The sequence below is a fragment of the Gossypium raimondii genome, chromosome 7, assembly GCF_025698545.1.
Source record: "Gossypium raimondii isolate GPD5lz chromosome 7, ASM2569854v1, whole genome shotgun sequence".
Taxonomy (NCBI): domain Eukaryota; kingdom Viridiplantae; phylum Streptophyta; class Magnoliopsida; order Malvales; family Malvaceae; genus Gossypium; species Gossypium raimondii.
Window position 1 is genome coordinate 32,165,539 of NC_068571.1, and position 26,187 is coordinate 32,191,725.

The 26,187-nt window shown below is 34.5% G+C and overlaps 1 protein-coding gene and 1 long non-coding RNA gene across 7 annotated transcripts; one reads left to right on the plus strand and one right to left on the minus strand.

Annotated features, from left to right (window-relative positions):
* Positions 1-266: 266 nt before the first annotated feature.
* LOC105795691 (uncharacterized) lies at positions 267-2,764 on the plus strand. The gene is made up of 2 exons (XR_001134290.2): positions 267-1,085; positions 1,221-2,764. It is a non-coding gene; the product is annotated as an uncharacterized LOC105795691 (long non-coding RNA).
* Positions 2,765-18,135: 15,371 nt separating this feature from the next.
* Positions 18,136-25,298, minus strand: LOC105795610 (CDPK-related kinase 3). Of its 6 annotated transcripts, none has more exons than XM_052633170.1 (12): positions 25,000-25,298; positions 24,116-24,767; positions 22,362-22,492; positions 21,996-22,037; positions 21,616-21,724; positions 21,455-21,533; positions 20,658-20,954; positions 20,396-20,505; positions 19,492-19,599; positions 19,189-19,251; positions 18,716-18,901; positions 18,136-18,612 (listed from the first exon to the last, which is right to left on the minus strand). In XM_052633170.1, exons 2-12 carry the CDS (start codon positions 24,692-24,694, stop codon positions 18,475-18,477), a joined length of 1,842 nt encoding a protein of 613 aa, XP_052489130.1. In that variant the 5' UTR covers positions 24,695-24,767; positions 25,000-25,298; the 3' UTR covers positions 18,136-18,474. The 6 variants fall into 6 exon arrangements, with proteins under 6 accessions (XP_052489130.1, XP_052489129.1, XP_052489128.1 ...); XM_052633169.1 differs by having other exon boundaries at positions 24,116-24,785; XM_052633168.1 differs by having other exon boundaries at positions 24,992-25,298.
* Positions 25,299-26,187: the final 889 nt, after the last annotated feature.

Here is a 26,187-nt window from a genome sequence, read left to right on the forward strand (position 1 = left end):
TAATAAATGTATAGCATTTTATTAAGAGAAATAAAATATAAAAAAACTCTTCTCAATGCTAAAAAGTATGAGAAATTAAATGTGTTTGCCATTATCGGGCAGCTCAATAACTCAACCACTCCTCTGACTCACTTTTAGGCCATCCTTTACTTTGATTCCTTTTCTATTCAATTATTTATGCATCATTATATTTTATGCCAGTACACACTTTATTTAACATCATTCTACAAAAATAAAATATCTCATAAATCCTACGGTTCTTAAGGGGTCTGGATTTCTAGGCTACATAAACGAAAAGACAGTATCATCTCGGTAGTTTTTTTTTTTTTTATATGTTTGATGACAGCATCAACCATCATCAAATGGTGTGTTTTGCTCCATTTCTCAGTCAACTTTGCTTGTACGAGGAGTTTTTAACATCTTATTATCAAGAGAATCAAACGGTCGATAAAGGATTTTTTTTTTGTTTTCTGGATACATACGTATAACACCCAAAGTAGAGAGAGAAGTAGAAGGTTAGAGAGAGATGAGAGTGCATGGGGTCGTGGTTATTTCTGGAACTGAGAGAACAGCTGGTAGGGTCGAGTCTGCAGCTATGTTTTGTCTTTTTTAACGTTGGCTTTCCCCTCTTTTTACTCCTCTTAAAAACCCCTCTTCACCCATATCCTTCTCTTCATCATCTCATGATCATCACCTAACCCCCCTCCCCTTTCTCTCTCTCTCTCTCTCTCTCTCTCAGTCCCCCTTGAACACAGGCGAGACTCTTGGGGGGTAAAGAGATAAGAGAATCAGGGATACACATACATAATTCATGAGAAAAAAAGCCTCTTTCAAGATAGTTTTAATTGAGATGTCCTGAGCGGAGTAACCAATTTGAGGGGAATGTTGTCTGGCTCGAGGACACTTGTTTTTAATCCATTTCTTGCATTACAATTCATTTATGGATCTGGTTATTGCTGTAATGGATTGAGGCTGTACAAGGTCGTCGGACCAGGCTTCATTCCCCCTAATGCTTGCTCCTATATGGGACTGCCGACTGCCTAACCAAGTCTAGATTCTAGATCACGGGGCTGCAGCATGGAAAGGTTTGGGTCTTCTGTTTCAATGATTATTTTGGGTCCTTTTTTCGTTTTCTTGTTTCCTCTTTTGGGAAAATTTGGCTGTTCTAAATCATTTGGTATCTTGTTTCTAGAGCAATTAACACTGTTAGTTATGTGCAGATTGGTGTAATGATGAAGAGTTTTGACCAATTTTTGTTCATCATCTGTGTAAAAAGTTTCATCATTACTCTTTTTTTGTTTTTTCTTTTTCTTTGATGCTATGATGTTTTTGTCAGTCCAAACACTTATATTTCTGATTTATCATTAGGCAGATCTTTCCCATGACGGCTTCCTGTTCTCTGATCTGTCTGTTTCTGCTGTTTTCAGATCCGGCTTTGAACTTTTGGTAAACATTCTCTCTTCTTTTACCATCTCTCTAGGGTTTCAAGACCTAGGCTCTTCCCTCAAAATCAATCCTTTTTTTAAACGATGCTTGACCTTGGTAAAGAACCGAAGATGAGGGAAAAATAAAGACTTGCCCTTTCTTTAACAGTTTCAAAGTCCCATGAAATAGAGTTCCTTGGCATGAGGGGTTACCAAGTCAATTCTAAGATGATAAATATCCTTCACTCTTGTATATGCTGATTAGATCTGTATTATCTCTTATCTGTTTTGCATGGTGAATGAAATGTATTAAGCCTTGAATTTATTATGATGCAGTAATAATTTTGAATATGCCAGCTATATTGTTTATTCTATTTTAGTTTCATTGAAATGAATAATGGAGCTTTCACTGTAAATACATGTCTTGAAGAGTTAGCATAGGAAAATGACAGCTTTTGTAAGCAATAGGTTTGCCAATGGAAGTGGGCACAGACATGGGTCTGATTAAACAATACCCACATGGCCTGGTTTCGTCATGACATCTTATCTGAAACCCTAAATTTGATAATCAAGATGTCACTGTTGAGTGTTGAAATTTTAGTTAAAACACACCCCCCTTAATTGTTCCATCTATCAAATGCTTTCTTCTTTCAAATCCTGGGTTTTCAGCAGCTACTAGTCTGCCACTGCTCCCTCATGGGATTGAGATGTGTGCTAATTTACTTGCAGCATTTTGTTTTACTTACAACAGGGTTAACTAAAGGAGCTTTGTGCAGTAAAGTACATGGTCTAATTAACAAGTAACTATCATTTGAAGGAAGGGAGCTTTTACCTATGTTGGTGCTTCATCTGTACATTTTAGGGAATTAGTGATCAAAACGAGGTGTAAAGTTTTACTATTGTTTACATTTCCCATCATACTTTTTCCATTTTTTGCTCTGGCTTCTTTATTCATGGTCCATGGAAGCTGAGCAACAGAACACAGCAAAGAAACAGTTGATTAGAAGTTTGGCAGAGATGAGATGAGTTTATCTAGGCCTATATCAGGGCCTTAGGTAACACGTATCCAGTAGCTTGTCACCCCAGCATTCATCATCCACTACATTCAGTAATAATCACATGACTGTTCACAAGCTCATTCGAAAGATTATCCATGGAGTACTTCTCTCAATGCTTTGTGCAGTGAAAGTTATTTTGTTGTATTAAAATCCCGGTTAGCTAGGAATCTAGGAAACAAATGTTAGCTTCTTCTTTTTTTAATATTACTTGTATATGTGCTTTGTACCTTGAGAGTTTTCCTTTCTATAGTTTGAATATATCTATCCTTTTTTTTTCCTGAATTATTTTGTCCTTCATCTTTCTAAAAAAGTAGTATGAAAACGGTGCCCCTTAAAGAACACTCTTTTGGGGAATTGGATCTTTTTGACCTTTGCAAAAGATTAAGTAAACACCTTTCTTCTTTGCCTTTAATTCATGATTTTCGAGACTATATTTTTAGGACCCTTGTAGTTTTCTAGATAGAGAAAAAGATGTTTCACTGGGGCCGTGATGAATTCCTGAAGCCCTAGGTCCAAATTTTTCTCGTGAATGGTTGGTGTGTTTTTCGTGTACAGATTGACCAAGACTCCATAAAAAAGTTCCCACATGATGAAGGCACCTAAAAGTTCCTACTAGTAGCTCCCTTGTTAGGATTACAACCTAGTAATGACAAGGTGATAGTTTAACTTGACATCTAAACATAATCTGAGATCCTATGCTGGCTTGGCTAGATTTCATCTTAGCAAAACATTTTCAATATTGCTGCTAGCTAGCTACTTCCCATACAGATGGAAAGGGCCCATGATTTAAACCCATGTCGGGTGCCAGCAAATACAATGCCAATCTGGTTGATGGAAATGTTTTCCAATAAGTGGTTAATTAATGCATATATTGAACATGATATTAAGTAGCCAAACATATGCTCCCTAATCTAGTGCTATTACAATCCAACTCATGGTAGTACATTAAAGTTATAACTTGATACCATTGCTTTGAGTTCATCTTACCAAACTTTTCCAATGCTGTTAGCTACTTCCACATCAGTTGGAGGGGCCCTTGATTTGAACCCCCCATGTTGCGTGCCATTGCCCTTGCCCTTGCCCTTGCCATTCTGTTCGACGGAACTCTTTTCCTATCCTTCACGTGTCTGATGCAAAAACCATATGTTGGGTCCTGCACTATATTTCTGTTCAAAATTAAACTTGTTGTCTAGGAAAAAGACTAAAAAATATCTCATTCTAATAAAATATGATCCACTGGTTGTTGCCATTTGAGATTTTACTTTGGGTTAACTATTTAAAATTGTATTTCATCAATCAAAATACTCTACAAGGACTAACACCATTATATAAATGCTAGCGGCTTGATTGATTAATATCAAGTTATCATGCCAGAACGTTTATATCAATTTTCAATGTTTAAAATTAAAGTTAAAATAAATGAAAGCCAAATTTTTTTTGTAGTATATATACTGATAAGGAATTGCAGACGTTTAAAAGTAGTGATGTGTTAAGTTTTTTGGGTTGAAAATAACATGTCATAAAGCCACTAAAGATTGGCCTGGCCTATTGTGGGTGACAGAAGTAAAAGATAATCATCATATCATTAATTGTTTTCCTTTCAATATTAAAAAGTTAAAAGTGGTCCAGTTGGAGAACCAAATTTTCTATCGACCCTTTTACTTTCTTTTTTTTTTTATCTTCTGGCGTTTAGCCATTGCTTGTTCATAAAATCACTGGTGACTGGACCATACATACAGCGAGGGGTGGCATGCCACATGTGAGACTTGGCTTTTCCCTCCTAACCACTATAAACTATCTTTGAAGCTCATTTTCAATGATGAAAAGGGATAAAAGTTCGACCATCCCTTGTATCCTGACGTAAATCTAGAAACCCACCATTTAACAAAAGCTCGGTGGAAGACTTGCTGCAAACAGATCTTGCTTGATGATTGTTTTCGTCATAACAAGGGTTCAGTCTTTTAGAACTGTCAGTGTTTGAGTGTTGTGCCACCCAAATGCTTAATTTAGAAACCAACTTCTTTTAAAACCCAATGGAGAAAGAATGATTCATCTTTGATTCCTCCATATCATACTGCACCTTCTTTCAGACAAAACGAAATCTGCAGAACTGGTAAGTAAAAAATCTTGTACCTTCTACTTTAATATCATAAAAAGCGTAAAACTGTAGGGGATCCTAAAACTGCAGTCCAATTTCTTGACTTAGCCATTTATGTTGCTACAAGTTTATACACTCCTATTTCTTTCTTTCTTGCAACCAAGAATTGTGTAAAAATGAGCAGAGAACATTGGGCATTGGGCTAACGTGGAAAACCACTACAAATATTATATATTGGGTCACTCTTGGTTCATACAGAATCCATTCAAGCCCAAAGTTTGATCTCGGCAACTTTAAGCCAACCCTTTCTTAAACAAAATAGATTTTCAAGCCTCACGCAACTGAATCAGTGCGGGTAATGGGGGGAAGAACATGTGCCTTACCATAAATTCACAGCATATATATACACTGCTTATTGGTAGTAAAATAAACACCAACTTAGTTGAAAAAAGATTCAAAAATAATAAATTTTATTACAAGGGCGTTTATATTTTCAATAATTTTATAGTATTTTAAAAAAAATCAATTTTAAAAGAAATCTAAAAATAAATGAATGATTAAATTAAAATTTTAACTGCTGAAAATAATGTATTTTAACATATTTTAATTGCCGGTTTAATCTTTGCTATTGATTTTATGTATGGGGGGATCCGAAATACAAATCTGTCACAATGGTTAAAGTGTATTATTGGGGTTTGGAGTCAAGTTGATGAGGTACTCAAGTGTATGTGCTTGACCCAGTATAGATGTTTTTCTTTGGGTTAAAGAGAAAATATACCAAATTATAGTCCTTCAATAATAAAGCTTCAATCCCTCGAGGAGGATATCTTTGAAAACCATTAGCCCTTGTAAGGATCTTGTTTCAACCTTCGCCATAAAATCAGTCACAATATTTGCTTCTCTAAAAACATGCTTGAAAGTCACTTGCCATGCTTATTTACAAAGTTGATAAATTTGACACACTAAAGCCAAACTATTGGTCACTACGAAAATGGGTTCAACATCATCATAATCAACCTTGACCTTTCTTAGTCCAGAAGACCAAGCCACATTTAAGCCGTGAATAATACCTCACAATTCAGCTTTCAAGATAGAAGAAACACCAACACATCTAGTAAAACCAACCAATTACCATTAGCATCTCGTAAAAGGCCACCCCAAGCTGCTTGCGCATTTTCCCTGCAGCACCATCCGTATTTAATTTAGCCCACCCCCTCTCTTGGTAGATGTTAGCTTCGTCTCATCTCTTTTCTTTCTAAAATTCTTGAATCCTTCATTTCTGTTGATTTATAATGTCTAGCCCACACAAAACATCGCACAACAAGGTCCTGCTGTATATATCTTGCATTATTGAAGACTTGATAAGTGTTCATAATTTATATATTTTGGTCTTATTGCTTTACTTTTCATTGCTCTTCAAGTGAAATATCATGTTTTAGCTTCATTTGCATGTTTAGTGTCACATTTGCATACATTAGCATTTTTATTTTAATTCTATATGATTTAGTAATTATTAATTAATTTGGTGTTTCATGACTTTATTTAGGTGCATATGAGCTTGGGATGTTGGTTTGAGAACCAATGGAATTGAAATGAATGGGCAAAAATGAGCAAAATGTGAAGAACATAAGAAGGATGAGTGGGCTGCGACTCAAAACCATGGAGCCCCAGCACTAGAAGCCCGAGCCACAATGCCAACGCTTGTGTGACATGGATTTTCTTGCTATTTTGACTTCGGATTCAAGGCTATTTTTGTCTTTTTCAAGGATTGAAGTCCAAGCAAATTGTAGCCCTAACTTAGGTCAAACAAACTTTATAAATATGATCTTTTAGAGGGTTAGAGAAGAACTTTTGGCTGCATTGAACCTGTTGGGGATCGACCCGTATAAACAACAAAATTGAAAAGGTAGAGAAAATCAAACACAAATTTTATGTGGAAAACTCCTCCGAAGAGGATAAAAACCACGAGCAAATAAGGCCTCATCTTTTCACTAGATTAGTAAACAAACAAGAGTACAATATGGAGAAAATAAAACTAAATGTACTAAACGTACAAACCCAAACACTGAAAACAAAGCCCTAACTTTCATAGAGTTCTCTCAAAAAAGGGTACAAAAATCTCTCCATAGTTACCATGAAAACTTTCACCAAAACACATCTGCAACTATATTTTGTTTCCCTCAAAAGAAAAGCCATGTAGTACTACATATTTAATTGCCTTATCGAAACAGTGATATAAGGCCCCTTTAAATAGGCTAAGTTTAAAGGGTTAAAATGACTAAAATATCCCTGAAGTAATCAAAGTTTGACTGAAAGAAGATAGCAGAGTTTAACTAGGAGAAGAAACTTGGTGTTTGTGGGAAACATGTTACCATGTTGCAACGTCCTCATTCGCATCATCACGATGTCGTCCATCATCGCAACGCCAGTAAGCTTCTTTGTAACACCCCAGGTGTGGCGGGTTTAAGATTTTGGTGTATAGTACTGGCTAGCGAAGCGTAATTTGCCTAATTGTTTGTTGTGGCATATACGTGTAAGCGTATAGTAACCGCCACGTATTAAGTAAGGATTTTATTTCATGATATTTTTATGTATTAAGAAGAAGCCTGTGGTAAGTGATAAAAGGGTATGTATGGTGTGAGTTTTCGCTAAAGGTATAGTATGCCTTATTTGTCTGGAGTATTATGCTAGTTATATTATAAGTAATCTAGTTAGAAATCAACTGAATAGCCTAGTCTGATAATTGTGAATGCATGGTACTCATTTATGTTTCTCGGTAACTGTAGACCATTAAGAAGGTAAATTCTAACACAGGTGACACTTGTTAAGTTCCACTGAATAGTTGTATGCATATATGTGAAATGGTTCTAAAAAGATGTTATTATTCTTCTCTCTGAAAATGTTGTTCTTTGATTCTTTTTCATAAACCAATGATAATTCCTTTTTTCTAAGTTGAATGCTAAGAATCTAGAGCTAATCAGTTGTTATCCCATCTTTGGGTAAGTATGACAGTTTTGCATGTTAGATTTTGGCTAAGCCTATAAGAAGTATGTGAACAGTAAGACTATAAGTATAAGATTTTTTGCATGAAGGTTGTCAGCATTTGAGATGATTATAAATAGTATGAGAATGAGTTGTAATGGCAAATTATGTTCTGTAAGCAATTGTGGCCATTGAATCGTGTTAGATGTTCAAGTAGGGAGTTTTGAAATACAGTTTAGGTATGTCTTCAACTTGACTCTTTTATATGAACTATTCAAATAAGAAAAATATTTAGAAACATACAAAAATAGAGTGATAATAAAGTTTACAAAAACTAGTAAAGATGAAAGATGTGTTATAATAAAATGTATAAAGTTCAATTAAATAAATGATGTAACACCTCTAACCCATATCCGTCGTCGGAACAGGGTTACAGAGCATTACCGAAATAAACAAATTAAATACAAACATTTCATATTATTTAACATTCACGTCAGATATTATTTATAAAGTCTCTTATATGAGCCCTCGAGGCCCAAAACATACATTAGAAACAAGTCGGGACTAAACCAGGTACTTAGAGAATCTTTCGCAAAATTTCAAAAATTTTCCTAGGTGCAGGGGACACACGCCCGTGTGGCCAGGCCGTGTGGGCATTCAAAGTAAGGCACACGGCCGTGTCCCAGCTCATTTTCATACCCGTGTAACTCTCTGATTTGGGTCACACGACCAAGACACACGCCCGTGTATTAAGCCATGTGAACATGAAAATTTACACTAAATAGATGCAGAGGTCACACGGCCAAGCCACACGCCCGTGTGCCAGGCCGTGTGATCAATTTTGAGCATTCTATTTTGAAAATTTTAAAATGCATGAGACACACGGCCAAAACACACGCCCGTGTGATAGGCCATGTGTCACACACGGCTGAGACACACGCCCGTGTGGACGAAATATGGTTATTTCCAAGCCATATTTCTCACCCAAATTTGCCTTCCACCTACATAAACACATTAACATATTTATAAGCCAATCTAAGACATTTAAAGCAAACCAAAATCAAGTCTTATGCATGACATATCACTTCATAAATCCATATATCCAAACTTACCTATTTGACAAAAAATGCATATAGACATACTTATGAAGTTTACTATCAATTAATCATACTAAACACTCATATCAAACATGACATTATCTCATATATATACATCAAAACACATTCATCACAAGCCATTTCAAATGGCTAATTACAACCAAAACATTTAAATGCCAACATTGGCTATTTAAACCTATACATTTCATTATAACCAAAATTAATTAACTATTTATACCGGAATGAACCGATGGATAGAGTGATGTGTCTCCGACCAACTTTCAACCTTAACGAGCTTCCGAGCTACTATAAAATAGAAGAAATAAACAAAGTAAGCATTTAATGCTTAGTAAGTTCATATAATAGGAAATTAACTTACCATTTAATTCACATTTAAGGTAAGCAAATAAACATGCTCAAGCCAATTTGGCCATTTTCCTAAACACATATCCTCTTCAAGCATGCTAGTCATGTAATTCACATAAATATCAAGAAACATTTATGAGCTCATCAATATTCAATTTCCACATACATGTATTTATCACTTCAAGTATTCATGAACATGTACATATCATATCTTTGTATTTCAAGAATTTCTCATGAAAATTCATCTTGAATTCATATCATTTCATATAAAAAATTTACCCGTTAAATCATTTAAAACATCGATGGATACAAAGGTAGTACATATGAAGTGTACGAATCTGAAATCCGTCAATTCATATTCGGGGGTGCTCATTAGAGCACATAATCGGGAAGCCCTTTCTCGAGCCATATAACATGAAGCTTATGTGAGCTGTGTAATGGGAAGCTTATCTGGGCTGTATAACGGGAAGCTCATAAGAGCCATATTCGGAAAGCTCATGTGAGCCAATAATGAGTAGCTCTGAAAAGCCATTAATCAAGAAGCTCCGGATAACCATATATCGGAAAGTTCAAGCGAGCCATATCGAGAAGCTCCGAAGAGCCATTAATCAAGAAGCTCACGAAGAGCCATATAACGGAACGCTCATAAGAGCTGCGGTGTGTCCACAACACATACAGGATCACAACCGATCGGGATGCTCCGAAGAGCTATTAACGGGAAGCTCGCACGAACCATATAACGGAAAGCTCGAGAGGGCAATTAACAGGATGCTCTTTAGAGCTGTGGTGTGTTCGCAACATATGTAGGACCACAACCAATTCGGGAACCCTATAACCATCGAAATTTCATCTATTCAAACAGAACTTAACATTTATCGAGCATTGTCGGATATGTGATCCATTTCATATGTAAGACAATTATAGAATTTACATACACAACATTCAATTCAAACATATAAATATACCATTTAGTTACATGAACTTACCTCGACAATGTTCGTGTATGCAAAACCTACTAATCCGGCACTTTCTTTTCCTCAATCCAATTCCGTATTTGATCTATTCGGATCTATATGAATGAATTTAACATCAATTTAACATAATTCATATTCAATTCAATCCAATTCACATCTTAGGCAAAATTACCATTTTGCCCCTATACTTTTAATTAATTCTGATTTCGTCCCTAGGCTTGGAAAATGAAATTCATGCAATTTAATCCTTATTCCAAGCCTAGCCGATTTTTACATATAGCATTTACAGCACATGTATTTCACAAAATTTAGAATTTTTCCATAAATTTTGCTTCTTTTCAATTTAGTCTCAAAATCCATAAATTTTGCTTCTTTTCAATTTAGTCTCAAAATCATGTTTTCATCAAAATTTCATTAACAAAAGTTGTTTATCTATCAACAACCTTTCATTTTCTACCATAAAACTTCATAACTCATACATATTCATCCATGGAAAAACCCTAACACTTTGATAAATTTACAAATTAATCCCTAAGATAGCTAAATTAAGCTATTATCTCGTAAATATGAAAATTATTAAAAGCAGGACTTGAATATTCACATAATTGAGCCAAATAAGCTTGCTACCATCAAGCTCATCTAAACTAGGGTTTTCATGGCTTTTTATTTAGGAAAGATGATAAACATGATGATATTTTCTTTATTTAATCATTTATCATCTTTTATTATTTCACTTTCCAATTTAGTCATTTTCTTTATTTAATTTTCAATAGATAAATCATCATACTTATCTACTAACTCCTCTTAATGGTCTATTTGTCATATAAGGACCTCAAATTTTGAATTCCATAGTTATTTTACACTTATAGCTACTAGAATGCAACTTTTGCATTTTATGCAATTTGGTCCTTTACATCTCATTAAACATGTAATCGGTAAAATTTTCTTATCAAAATTTTAATACGACATTCCTATCATAATGCAGACTAAGCAATAATATTAAAATAATTTTCCTTCCAGACTCGAATTTGTGGTCCCGAAACCACTATTCTGATTTCATTGAAAACGAGCTGTTATAAATATTGTTTGATAACAAACAGGTAAGGTCTGGTATACGAGATGGTTGAGCTAGTAAAGAGTTGATCATTTGGGTAAGTGAATGCTGAACTGAAGTTTTATTGTGAAGCCTTTGGTAAGGTTGTTTTAGTGCTAACCAGATTGACATGTCACTGTTTGAAAACGAGTGTAAGACCATGGAATAGAGGTCCGTGGCAGCTTGGTATGATTAGGAACCATTCATGATGTAGCCTTCAGTAAAATGAAACTGAAATGGCAAAACATGATATATGAATGTGTGTAAGATTATATGGTTAAGGCCCATGGCATGATATGATATGACTGTATATATGTTCATAGTGTAGCCATTGAAGATGTATAAATTGAAGTGGCAGATCACGATATGTGAATTTATGTGGAATTCCACTGGAACAGTAAACACGAGATTCTGTATGACACATCTGTGGCGTATTCTACATAAAGCATTTATTTTTGTTTGGCCCTTGTGGCATGATCTGTCATATATGTATGGTAAGATTTGTGTATTCGTTTTTGTGACAAATTATGAATAAAGTCTGCCAGTTTTATATGTAGTATGGCTAGATAAAGTATTGATGCACTCAGGATTATAGGCCAAGTAAGATTGGTGAAATAAATGAATAAGTTCTAAGAATGCTATTGAAAAGAACTATGTATCTGTGTGATAGAGAAGGTATTTGTAACACCCCTAACCCATCTCTATCGCTGGATTAGAATTATGAAACATTACTGTACCAATCAGAACAATTAACTCCAAACTATATCAATATTGTCGTTTAATATTAATTACTTAAAACTCATTACAAACATAGCAAACATACACATTTGACTTTAAATCGAGCCTTCATGGCCCTAAGAACAATTCGGGATCAATCTGGGACTAATTTAAAATAATGCAAAAAATTTTGGGAAAAGGTTCAAATTTTTGAAACAATGATCACACGACCGTGTAACATAGCCAGACCGTGTGGTATTTGAACAATGGGACATACAGTCGTGTCCTAGCCCGTGTCTTAAACCTTGTAACTCACTTACTTGGGTCATATGGCCGTGTCATAGGCTGTATGCCAGACCGTGTAACTCTCTAACTTGTTACACATGGTCGTGTCTTGGGCCGTGTGATACTCACACCTGAAATAATAAGTGACACATGGCTATGTAGCCAGGCCGTGTGCTGCATAATTTGTCCCTAAAACAAGCTATTTTAAGTTCAAAACTTGCCCAACAGTCTACTCCATTGGTGCATATATTCAATAGACCTAAACACAGTTCAAACACATATAAACATCCCAATTCAATCAACCTATTTCTCCTAAACAATATTCCATTCAAAGGCACCTCATTTATAACAAAACAACTTCATTCAAAACAAAGCTATAATGCCACATCTCAAGCACAAAACATAGTCAATTTAGCTACCTAATGACATTAATTGAAAAACCATTCACCTTTCATAATAAACATACCAATCACACCATATATTACAAAGTACTTAAAATTAACCAAAAGGCATAAACTTGCCAAAACATCATAAGTCCACACAAATAAAATGTATCAGCAAAAGACATACTCATACCAATTTGATCATTAGCATACTAAGAAACTTCCATTATAAAAAGTCATATACATGTCATTTATAACCGTAGCCAAAATAATTTAAAAACTACCAAAGTGATTGTTGGATAGTGTTATAGAACTCTGACAAGCTTCCAATCGATCAAGCTTCCGACAATCTGCGAAACGGAGGAAAATAACTATGTAAGCAACTAGTGCTTAGTAAGTTTGTATTAACTCAAACATAAACTTACCCTTTTTAAACTCAATTTATAAATTATGCGTAACATCATTACCATGCTCAAAAGCTTAAGAAAATCCTATATACACCACCAAACTCACAAGTTATCAAGTTCATACATAATACATATAAGTCAACCATATCACGGTGAATTTTCATGTACATATCATTCATCATATACTTAATTAGTCCCATTTCAATTCATTTGAATTCATCAACTTCACATTTCTATAAGTTTATAAACAACTATCAATTAGTGTACATGTCAATCCATTAACATTTGCTTACTCGTTGAACCGTTTAGAATTACATTGGATACGCGGAAATGCTCACACATAGTGTGCCTTTTCATATAACTATAACATTTCCTTTTCAATAGTGCTCAACAAGCTGTGAAATGGGCCTGCTCACTTGAGTTGTGGGTCGGAATGTTAGCTACATGATGTTACTCACATGAGCTGTAGAGAACCCGTAACAAATGCAGGACATCAGCCATCGGTAGGACATTCAAGACCAGCACCCAAAACATGAAATCCCTAATGACATGTCATTTGTATCCTAAAAATTCTTATGGTTCAAATAGGGTTGATTAACCATCAACATTCCATCATATTATCATATTCATCTAGTTAAGGTAAAACTCATATATTATAGTAAGTAAACTCAATTCAAAACATCAAATGAAAAATTTTAATCTCTATACGAACTTACCTCAATCACCACGGTTGTTACAGCTAAGTCGAAAGTTAATCTGAGACTTTACCCTTTCCACGATTCAAATCTGGTTGATTTTTTTATTGATCTAAAAAAAATTGCATTCAATTAAATCATGCCAACAACTTAATATCATAAATTCTAGCTTATAACCCATCGTATTGTAAAATTATAAAATTACCCTAATGTTTTAATCTTTTTACAATTTAGTCATTAATCTCGAAACTTGAAATTCAACCATTTTTAATGGAAACCCATATTAGCTGATTTTCCTTATACCTATATCAACCCTCATTTTTCCTCTTTTCATACAATATACATGGAATCTTGCTATTTTAACTAATTAATCACTTAACAAAATAAGTTTATTTAACAACCAAGTTTGATAATATATCAATTAAACTCAAAACACATTCAAATTCATCCATAGTAAGTCCCTCAACCTTTAACAGTTCTACAAATTAACCCTTGAGTTAGCTAGACTAAGCTAAAACGAGCTTAAAAACATAAAAAAACATAAAACGAGCTTAAAAACATAAAAACACAGGAAATTAGTTTGGCCGAACCTACCTCCTCTTTTTCTATGGTGTTTCGGTTTGAAACAAGAAAACCTATTTTGTTTTTCTATCTTTTGTTTTAATATTTCTATTAATTTAATTACTAATATAACCTTTTAAAAACTATTAATTTACACCAAAACCAATCCAAAATCATCCACTAACTTAATTATGGTAAGTCCATAGATTTACCTTTTCAAAGCTATTTGGTTTATTTAACTAATAGAACCCAACTTTTGCACCTTTTACGATTTTATCTTTTTTAACTAATTAACCATTTAAACTTCAAAATTTCTTAATGAATATTTAATACGACCTTAGTATAATCCTATAAAAATTAAATAAATATTAAAAGAATAACTCACTTGTCGAAGTCGTGGTCTGGAAACCACTATTTTTGACACCACTAAAAATGGACGGTTACAGTATTCGCCGTGATGATATGACAATATTGGAATTGGACTTATTCATACTATGTATGACTTAAGATATCATCAATGTGAACTTGTTATGGTATGATTTAATCAAATTTGTTTGGAATATTCCAAATTTAAATTGAATAATGACTTCGTTTGAAATCTTATGAAATCTGAATATTGATTTTCACGTACACTTGAGATTTGGAAGTATTGTTGTGGATGTTACCAGATTGATTTATGAAGTACTCATCGATATGAGTTGTATGATATTAATTCAAGATATGATTGGTTTAATAATTTGATGGTACTCAGATCTGTATAAGTATTCGCCAAATGTGTATTTATCCATCTATCGTTAATGTTAGAAACAACTATATTGAGATAAGTGTAAGTAATAGGATATGGTCACGAAACAAATTCTGAAGATAAGTTCTGCTAGAAAATATTTATGTAAATGAGATACTTAATTATTATTTCAAAGAATCTTTAGTTAAACAGGTGAGAGAGAATTGGAATATTATGAATATAACAATTGGTGCGTATGTGAATCAAACTATATTGGTATCCGCCCGATAGATAGTTCAGAAAGTTGGTTGGTGCATAGATGATAATCAAACTATATTAGTTTATGTTTAAACACCATATTTGTTTCTTGAAATTTAGTCTTGAATGTAATTAAAAAGAGTATGTCTTATATATGATGCTATCTGATATGGTTGAGAGAGTTTGGCTAAGTGTTTTTGTGTAGTAATACCCAAGATTTAGATCTGGCAGCTCGGGTCGAGTTGAGGGTGTTACATTCTTGTCATGAAGTCGCCAACTGACTTTGGTAAGTGCCTGCAAACTGTCTGATAAACGTGAGGCACACCCCACAAATCTTCACCTTAACTCATATTTACCATACCTTTTTCTCCAGGCCCCGTCACGGGCCGAACTCAATCTTTGTAGAATGTTAACCAAGCCCAAACTCTCGAACTTGGAAACCGAAAGACTTCTAATCTTCAAATCAAGGTTGTATAATGCAACTAGGGCCAATGATACACGAACAGACGTGTGCTTCACTATAGGAGAGAAAAACATCGAGGAAATCAACTCCCTCCACTTGATTGTCACCCTTTGCGATCAACCTTACTTTAAACACTCTACTTTGTCCAAAACTGTTACAATCTAAAATCTATGATTCCATCGAACTTCTCGATATTAAAAATCGTTGTCGCCATCCCTAAACGAGTCGATTGCGAAAACATAACCTTGCTTTAAGACCAATTTGTTAGGGATTGACCCGTATAAGCAACGAACAAGAACGAAAAGAGAAAAGAAAATTTGGTACACAAATATTTACGTAGAAAAGTTCCTTCAATGAAGAGGATAAAAAATCACGAGCAAAGAAAACTTCACTAATTCGACAAACCAACGAAGAGTACAAGATTGAGAAAATAAACCTAAAAGAGCAAAAACCAAAACCCAAATACAAAGCTCTCAAAAACTCTCCCAAAAACTCTTCATCAAATCTCACATAAGAGATATTCTTTTAACTCACTAAAATAAGGTTACAAATACCCTTTAAATAGGCTAATATTAAAGCCCTAATATGACTAAAATATCCTAGAGTAATCAGAGTTTAATTGGGAAAAAGAAGTCCTGTTGAACTATCAAAATATGGCTGCATAAGTTGGGAAAATGTTGTGACGTCGTGACGTCCATGCCACGTTCATCTTGGAGTTTCATCGCGTCATCCCGACAGTTCTCGTCGTGACGTCGGTCCTGTTTTGGCCCTTCTTCAGTTGCTCATCGATCGTCTTTTTAAGTGCCTGCAAAGAGTTCGATAGATGTGAGATACACCCTACAACATCAATATTACCCTACAACCGCCCTACACATAATAGGCATCATTAAGTGAGTCCCACCAAAGTTCCTTTATATACACTTCTAAGGATCCTCTCCAAGGGCCTACTCTCTTTTTCTCTACTTTTCTCACATCTCCTTCTTTACGGGAGAACTTTTTTTTCTCTATACTCCAATCACCTATATTATCGACTTTTCCCCGTGTCGTAAACAAGATTAATTGACGAACTCAGCCACCATCTAAACTTTCCATCAACATGTCGTTTCCCTTATTTTCAGATTGAGTGGCACTTACCGATAATCGTGAGTTGAAGCACGTAAAATGGTACGTGTTTTATTTTACATTATTATTTTTTCTGCCCAATTGTAGTTTTTAAGTTTTTTTTTATAGTCAGTCAAACATGCTATGCATGAAAGCATGTTTGCTCGTATGACTCATGCACGATGCATCATAAAAGCCAAAAAGAAATAGAAAAATTATGGCGACATATCAGTTTGATAAATTAATTGCTGGGAGACATAACATGACATGAGGGTATGTTTTAAAATATTGAATTCAATTATAGAGAAGTGAAACCAATTTTATGCTTGATAGGCCAGCTGCTTTAGTTGCAAAATATTATAATCTATATGACATATAAACAAACATAAATATAAATATGCAGAGTAGGCTAATCAGCCAGCCTCAGCTGTCGTGCATTTGGTGTGAGGATTTAATATCGACGAAGACATCTACTTAACGATCGGATGAGTGATGACCAGATAGTTTACCTAACTAAAACCTTACTGCTTTCGAAATAAGTAATATCTTCGAGGAAATTTAAGTAATATTACAATCTTTAAACCGTCCAAGTCTATTTATATGACAGTTTTTTTTAAAAAAACCATAATCATACACAAATTTGGAGAGAAAATATTTTATGTTAAAAGTTAATTTTTTAAAGTTTACTCAAGAATTATTATTGGTGGTGGTAAAAAAAATTATAAATGGCATAATAACTTTTTTGGCCCTCCAACCTTACAAAAAAAGTCATTTTAGCCATCAATTTTTTTTTTTTACCTTTTTTAGCTCTTAAACTTGCATTTTTGTAAAATCACCCCAAAATAAATAGAAAAGTTAACAAACGTTAACTGACATGCATACACATGGATTGCCATGTGGATGATATGTCAACATTTAATTATTTTTAAATTTAAAATATTAAAATATTTTTATAACTTTTAAAATTTTAAAATTTATTCAAATGTTAATATGCCATCCATCTATTTTAAGATGATTTGACAAAAAGAAAAGCAAGTTTAAAGGCTAAAATGTGAAAAAATAAATAAAAGGTTTAAAGGCTAAAAGGTAAAAATAAATAAATGGAAGGCTAAAATTACATTTTTTTAAGTTGAAAGACCAAAAATTTATTATGCCTTTATAAACCCATTAAACACTAGTTCAGTCTTTTATTTAAAACCTATACAAAAGTATGAAAAGAGAAGAAAACAGAAAAAATCAAAATAATAATTATCATTTAATAAAAATATATGGATTATTTAAAAAAAAAAAAGGCCTTAAAACATGGGTTTTTACTTTGTAATCACTGCCTTTATCCTTGCCTACATCTTCACCATAAATTAGACACTCAATTTAGAAATTCAAGCACAAAACCAGGAGGTATGGTATGGACATCAAGCTGATATAACGTGGAATTAATTAAGTACAGAATTTTTAAAAAAGACAATGATTTTATTTACCAACTTTTTCAAACTCAAACCCACGTACAATACAAATACATGAACCATAAGCAACAGTGAACATCACTCTAAATTGTGTCCTCTCATTCTCAACAAACTCACTTAAACACATTCACTTATGCACTTTTTTTTTCCCTGTAACCTACCCTAAAAGAAAGATTAAAAAAAAACAAAGAAAACCCCACAAGTCATTCAAAATGTTATAAATTTTTAAGGACTATATAATATGAACGGCTAAAAATTGTCTGAAAAAAGTCAAATCAAAATGTCATGAATGGCAAGACACTGTATAATAATCAATGGCTAAAAACTAATGATGTCTTGTATTCGAGCTACGAAACGTCACGCCATGTAAAATTTTTTTATATCCAAGTAAATTAAGCTTTCCATCAGAGATTCTGATCCAGTCTTTGAGGAATGAGTAAGCAGACGGGCCTACATTCAGCTCCTGTAATCAAATCAAACGGCATCACAACATTATAAAATCTATACCTATATTAGCAGAACATGAGGTTGTGTGATGTCTGGAAGAGACGAAGGATTGAACATACCCGTGCCAATTCCTCAATTGAAATTACTCGATTGCCCTCCTGTTCGAAATGCTCAAAAGCAGCGGAGGCTATCTGCTCCCAGCCTTCAACTGCTTCCAATTGATGTGTGCTAACTGCAGCGGCACAAAACTCTTCAAAGTACATCTTCCTGTATGCAAGCAATCCCATCTGAGCCACACAAAGTTGCTGACAGTGAGGAGCGGAAATCACATGACATGAAATCCAGAGGGGGAGAAGTGTTATGGTAATTACCAAAAAACAAACAAACAAAAAAAAAACACCTTACAATGGCAGAATTAGGTGATAGAAGGATGTAATAATCAAGAATGCTGACAAAAATAAATCAAATTTAAAAGAAAATCATTTTCTTATTGGCATGCAGACTCATCAAGCCAGATTGTCCAACCAAGACTAAATTAGGAGGAAAACCAACAAAATTTGCTACTAAGTTTAACTTTTAGTAAGAACCATACAGCATTAAGAATATCAGGTACCCTTGATTCACCCATCGCTTCAGTGGCATTTTGAGCAAGTGCCTGCAAATTGATAGACCCGCTAATATAAGTGTGTAATAAAATTATTATCTTTTCTCTTTTAAAGAAGAAAGAACTCAAAGATAAGGCCCCTCAAAACCAGAAAGGAGAAAAAAAGAGATTATTGAGATACCCTTACTGGCTAATTATGTCAAAATGTCGTGACAATGAACAGAATATAAATCATCATTAAATATTTGTCTTTACACTTGAATAAATAGGATTAAAAAGGTAGTCAATAACCATTTTAAAATTTTCTAGAGACAAACTCCCATCTCTGTTTGGTTCCAACAGCCTAAATTGTGCCCTGAGATAAACCAGCTCATCTTCAGTCAATGCTTTTGAAAGAGCCTACAGTTATAGCAATAACGATAACATGGGTTAGAGGGTGATAAAGAATAAAAAAACATCTTCAAGCATCTGGACTCACGCACACAGATTTCTACATGCTCTAGCCAGTCAAAACTAAGCATTGTTTAAATGGATGCCATAGTTAATTGCTATAAAGAACAGTTCTCTCACTTTTGCAGAGTCACACATGAAGCAAAAGTATTGAAAGACTCACATAGAAAATGAAATGCAAGAGAAGTTTTAACTTTAACATAAAAAGGCAAAATGAAAAAAAAACCTTATTTCAGTTGAAAATGATACCACTATGATATAACATGAATCTTAAATAAGCTAAAATGCACACCTGAAAGTATCGATTAAAATCTAGAACTTCCATAAGCATGCCACTAGTTTTCACAAAAAAATATTTACAGTAGCAAAGGATGTTTGACAGTTTTAACATATTTAAATAGTAGAAAATCAAAAAATAAATTTGAATGGACCTTTCTTTTTCTTTTATTGTGCCACCAAGCTACTGGTCCTGTCGCAATAACTTATGTGGGTTCCAAGTTCTAATGACATGAGTCCAGGTTTGATCTCTGTGTGTAAAATCCCTTATCCTTCCCCTTTGAATGCAAGGTAATCTTTGATTGTACCCAAAAACAGGAGAAGGAATGGGCTATTTTTTGTAACAATCTTAGCTCTCCGTTAGGAATTTTGCAATTGGTGCAAAACATTTTGGCAACTTAAGAGCAAGAAATACAATTAAGGACATGATAAGCAGGAGGTGGGAAAGGTTCACAAAGTTGATACATACCTTTAGGGCAGCACGTTTGAATGGTGAAGCATGAAGGTATGACTTGAGTAACCTATATATCAATATATCAAGAGGGATTGGACGACTGTCATCCCGCAACCAAGGGTGCGCTGAAATGACATAAAACCGTATTATAGTTCATCTGATATGTGCATTAATCTTACTGACAGGAGTTACTGGTTTGTCAGACAAATGTAATAAATCATTTTACAATGGGGTAAAATTCAAATCTTGACCGATTTAGTAAAATGTCCCAACTTACCTAGAGCTTGAACAGAAGTCATTCTTTTTCGGTAATCCTTGTTTAAGAGTCTCTTAACAAAATCTTTGGCCTCTGGAGAGACAGATGGCCAGGGCATATCATCAAAGCTGGGATCTGATCTTAGCACAGAACGAAAAATTCCAGATTCTGTACGTGCCCAAAATGGTCGGCTTCCACATAACAAAATATAGGTGATCACTCCGATGCTCCATATATCTGCTTCCATACTATAAGATCTGTGCAAAACTTCAGGAGCAACATAATACGCACTTCCAACAATATCATTGAGTCTTTCATCTGTAACAAAAATAAATGCATAAAAGGTTGAAAAAAATATAGAAGACTGTTAGCCATGTCTTCTCGTCCAGTTTACTGATATAATCACCACTAGTTAAAAGTACAAAATGGATATTGACTGACATCCGATATAAATTTATCCTTTTCATGCTACATTATTTCTTTATTAGAAAACCCATTCAAACATGCGGAAACATATTTAACCACTGTTAGTAACCCATAAAATTTTCTTCCATAAGAGTTTATGGTAACCATAAACTCAATTTCCTCTCCAATTCAAAGAAAAGAGGGGAGCCAGAACATTTCTGCAAATTTACATGATTACGCTGAATTCTCCTATAAGAATATAAGAAAATTACTTGTATAGAAGGAACCAATAAAAAAATAGGTGGTGGATTATCATCATTCACTACAATCCTTCATTTGATGGCTTTACATAAGCTATGAAGGGAGGCATGTTTATGCGCAACCAAAGTTAATGAGTGATAATCAGTCATTACCTGGTCTAATAAAGTCAGAAAGACCAAAATCAATTAGTTTCATGTCAGCATTTTCACCACCGGAAGTAAAAAGGAAGTTCTGTATCCCAAGCACAGAGATATGTTAATAAGCCACAACATATGCTTTTTCAGTTCAAATACACAAGTAAAAAGTAAAAAACCTCTGGTTTTAAGTCACGATGCACAACACCCTGAAGATGACAAAATGACACCACACTTAAAATTTGTACAAGTATTGCTTTTGCGTCTTCCTCAGTGTACCTTCCTCCCCTGGAATGAAGAAATCGCATCTAAGTTTTGTGATATAACAAACCAATCACATTAGTGATGTTTAATCTTCTCTAAGGTCCTGCCTAATCCAAGGGCAAAAAGGGTACTGAATAAAAACAGGGGATAAAACCCAATCACAGCCATAAACATCACAAATGCAAGGGTATAACAAAGGATGACATCTGTCTAACCTGGTTTCTATAAAGATAACAATATTCAAACACTGAATAGGTAACCCTGAAAACATCGACATTATAAAAGAACAAGTTACCTTGCCAAAATTCTGTCTAATAGCTCTCCACCTTCACACAATCTGATAAGCAACAGAATACAACAACTGTCAGACCCAACAGTTTAGAAATGCAATACCAAAATTATATGATGATTCAGTTGAAACAATACCTGAATTTCCAAAGAGAAAATCAGGATTGTTGTTTTTTTTTGTTTTTTAAATCAAGAAGGCAGAAAGGTTCAAAAAGTTACAAAAGAAAACCTACAAAACTAATGGGATTGGATCTACTAGATGATAAAAAATATAATGATCTGCAAGTAGAAAGGATAACTCGAGGACATAGCTTTAATGAAGATAAACCATTTCTCCAAAATAAAATTTTAACAGAAACAAGGAAAAACATACTCCATAACTATGTACACGTTATTGGCGTCCTCACATGCATCATAAAATTTGACTAGATGCTTATGTCCTGATAGTGCTTTTAAAATTTTGACCTCCCTTCGAACGTCTTCGATTGATATTGCTGTTGTCATCTGTCAAATAAATGTGGTTAAAAAGCAGCAGATGGAATCAACATTTCGTTCTTTCCTATTTTTTCCCTTGGGGAATAAGAGTGTAACCCCTCAGATAAAAGACCCGGGATTTGAGCCAAGTCTTGTGGAAGCTCATATAAAAGGAGAGGGGAACCACAAAGTAAACCCAAGACCAATCAACACATTTTAATCACAAAAACTGAGAACTTAGCATTTAAAAGGAAACCAAAAAGGGAAAAATTATAGTTTAGATAGGAAAAATTAACAACAAGCATAATGCAGACAAGATAACAGCTCTTTGCTTAACTTACGAGAAAAGGAAAGACAAACTAAAATCATTCTCAGTCAGAAATCTAGAAAGAAATTGCTTTGAAACGAAACAAGGTAAAACAAGGTTGTTAACGGCTGCACCGCAAGCTCAATCACCCACAAAAACTTGATACACAAACATAGGGGAAATTCATTAAAAGAAATGACAACTATAAAACACGTCTCTAACACTTAGAGGATTTTAAAATTTAAGATGGCCGCATGGTCTGAATAGCAACAAAATGAAGCTCCAAATTCCTCCCTAAAGAATATTTGGAAAATATTAACAGCCACTAGCATATTTTTGTATGTAGTTGGCCACAAATGGTAGAAACAATTGTATCACAAAATATTCTTTCTATATATTTTTTACTATAATTCTTAGATTCTTTGTAAAGTTTTTCCTATTCAGCAATTCAATAACGGAAATATTTGTGAATGTTTATAGTCTAGACAGGGTCTCAGAGATAGGAAGTGCTAATAGCGAAATCACACAACCTAGTCTTGTCTTATCGTGAACATATTTCCTCTTTGAAAATCATGACAGCCACAAGCCCAAGACAATGTCTCCCAAATAAACAGCATCAAAAATTGAAAAATTCATAGGTCAGGACACTGAAGTCATACTCGGCAACACGTGGACACCAAAAATCTCTCAGTGCAAAACAACATCTGGATTCCCACCTAATTTTTATTGCGGTTGATGTGGCTACGGTCACATTTGCATTTTAGACTAGATGCAACAACTCAGTAGCAAAATACCCTGTATTATTGCTAGGAACCCAAGATAACTATCAAATAAAAGACAAGTATACCTTCGTCTTCTTCCAGTCTTCTAGAATAACAATCATAATCACACTTCCCCCTAGAGAAAATAAAAATGAAATGGCTAACAAATGCAAGAGGTATCCTTTTAAGCCTTGTATGTCTCGAATAGCTCATGTAACTGCCAAATGTCAATGATAAGCGAAGTTGGCAGGGCCCAAGTCGTAAACATGATTATTCTAGAATTATGTCCGGCTTATGTAACTTACCTTCTTCAAGAAAGACATACTCGGCCGAGTTTACTTGAACCGAGGAAAACAAACATCTATGAGGTGTTTGGAATGCATAATAAACTGCTATGCCATCGATCAATAACTAAAGGTCCTTCTCTTAAGACTATTTTAATGAAATCCAATTTTAAGACAATACCTCCAGAAAGAAGCTCCAACATTAAGAAAATAATCTAAATATCTCAAAAAGTTAAAAAAATTATTTAGCAATTAGCATGAACAGGGTAAGAATTTCATAGAAAAGGAGTGAAGAGAATACCTTAGCTTTTGAGATGATCTTAACAGCGAGGGGTTGATCCTTAAGGTCACCCTTTTTACCTCTAGCAGAGCAAGTGTGACCAAAATGCCCTCGTCCTATTTCTTTTCCAAGTTCATACTTAGCTCCAAAATTCTTGCCATAACCAAAGCTCTTATCCAACGCTTGCTCCGGCTCAGTTCCAGGATCCTCAGGGATCGTTCCTTCCTTTGGCTTCCCGCCAAGACGCTTCAACAGCGACGCTTTTATGTGTTTGGCCGGCGAAGGCGGCGGGAACGGGCGCCGGAAGAATCTCCTAGGCGTGGAACCCCTTGAAGCCCTGGCCGGAGAAGGGGATACACCCGGTGGAAGCGGACTGGCAGTCACCCCGTAGGGGTAGGGGCTGGGCCATGGACTCTGGCTGGAAGACCTAGCTGGAGTGTTCTTAACTGATTGAACATAATTAACAGCGCCGTTACTGGATTGCAGTGGCGTTTGCCCCCCAGGATCGGCTGGAACCACCTCTGTGACTGTTGTGGTAGCATGTGACGTGGCTGTTTCATTTACTTGCGTTTGACTAACTTTGCCGTAACATTGCCCCATCTAAAGTCCCTCCCGATCACAACAAAGTCAAAAGGCTACACATCGGACGGTTCCAGCATCCTTCCCTCCTGATCTGATTATGACAAGAGATCTGATGAGATAGAATTTTGAGTGAGATATGGAAGGAAAAAGAAAAACCCAGAGAGTGAAGCAAAGAGAAAGGAGAAATAGGATAGGCTGCGGAAGCAAATTATAAATAAATTCTAGTATTTGTTGAAGAAGAAGAAGAAATGTGGAGGAGTAAATGGAATCAGGGTGTTTTCCTTTTATTTCCCCAAAATGGGAGGGAATTCTTACTTTCTTACTTTTCTCTGCGAGTTCTTGGAATACAGTAGCAAAGGATGATTACTAAAACACCCCCGCATGTCGCCTGACGAATCAGCACTGCCAAGGTTGTGGATCAAAACACGCTAACTTCACTGAGATTGAAGTAAAAAGGAGGAGGAAAAAAAAAAGGCTCTCTTTCTTTCATAACCATTATTATAAAGGCTTTTAGTTAAACCCAAAGGGAAAACAACAAACAAGGACAGCGTAATTGAAGCAACTGCTCTCCCTGGCCGTATTACTTATTTACTCCAACATAATTATATGACCTGTAATCCAGGCTACATTTTTGGAGGATTTCTGTCGAGATTTCACCGCATATTTATAAAATTAAATAAAGACATTGCCACCCACGTGTCTCAATCAAACAGGAGGCTATTCAACCACCATTATTTTCCTCACCTAATCCCCAACTGTAATAGAATGCTATCAGTTACATCTTCCAGATTTAGTTTATGTTTTACACTTAGATATTTTATTAGTTCATATATTTTTCAAAATTTAAATTTTTATTTTTGACTCCATCAATAATTTTTAAAATTAATTTTTGATTTTATCAATTTAATATTTATGGTTTGATTTACCATTTCTTTAACAGTGGGTAAGCTAATTGGTAAAAAGTGTTGGCTCCCCAGTTTTTGCTAAATTCCTAAGTAAGCCCTTAATATTTTTACTAATTTATAGAGTACATACGTATTCGTACGTTAAAAATTTTAGACAATTTAATTGAAAATGTTATAGCAAGAACATGTGTTTCTCAAGAAAAAGATTGTTGTTTGTTCCTAAAAATATCATATTTAAAAAGTGTTATTCGTCACTAAAAAACTGAAATTTCAGTATTTATAGTTCTTTTTTATCATTACAAATTTTACAAAATAAAATTACCTAAATTTGAACTTTAACCATTGGTACCAACATTCGACAACTTTCTCGTTCAAACTGCTATTCCCACACATTAAAATTACTCATACATTTATCCACTGAAGTTGAGTTGGGCCAGTCTAATTTTTCCTAATTAATACGCTGAGTCATGAAGGAGACACATAAGCATAACATTGGCCAGACATGAAAGGGAGAAATAGGTCAAATTTAATAAGCATGGGGTGGGCTTTGGTTTTTCTTCCATTGAGGAAATTGGATAAATGTTTAAAAGGCACCCATTGATGGGA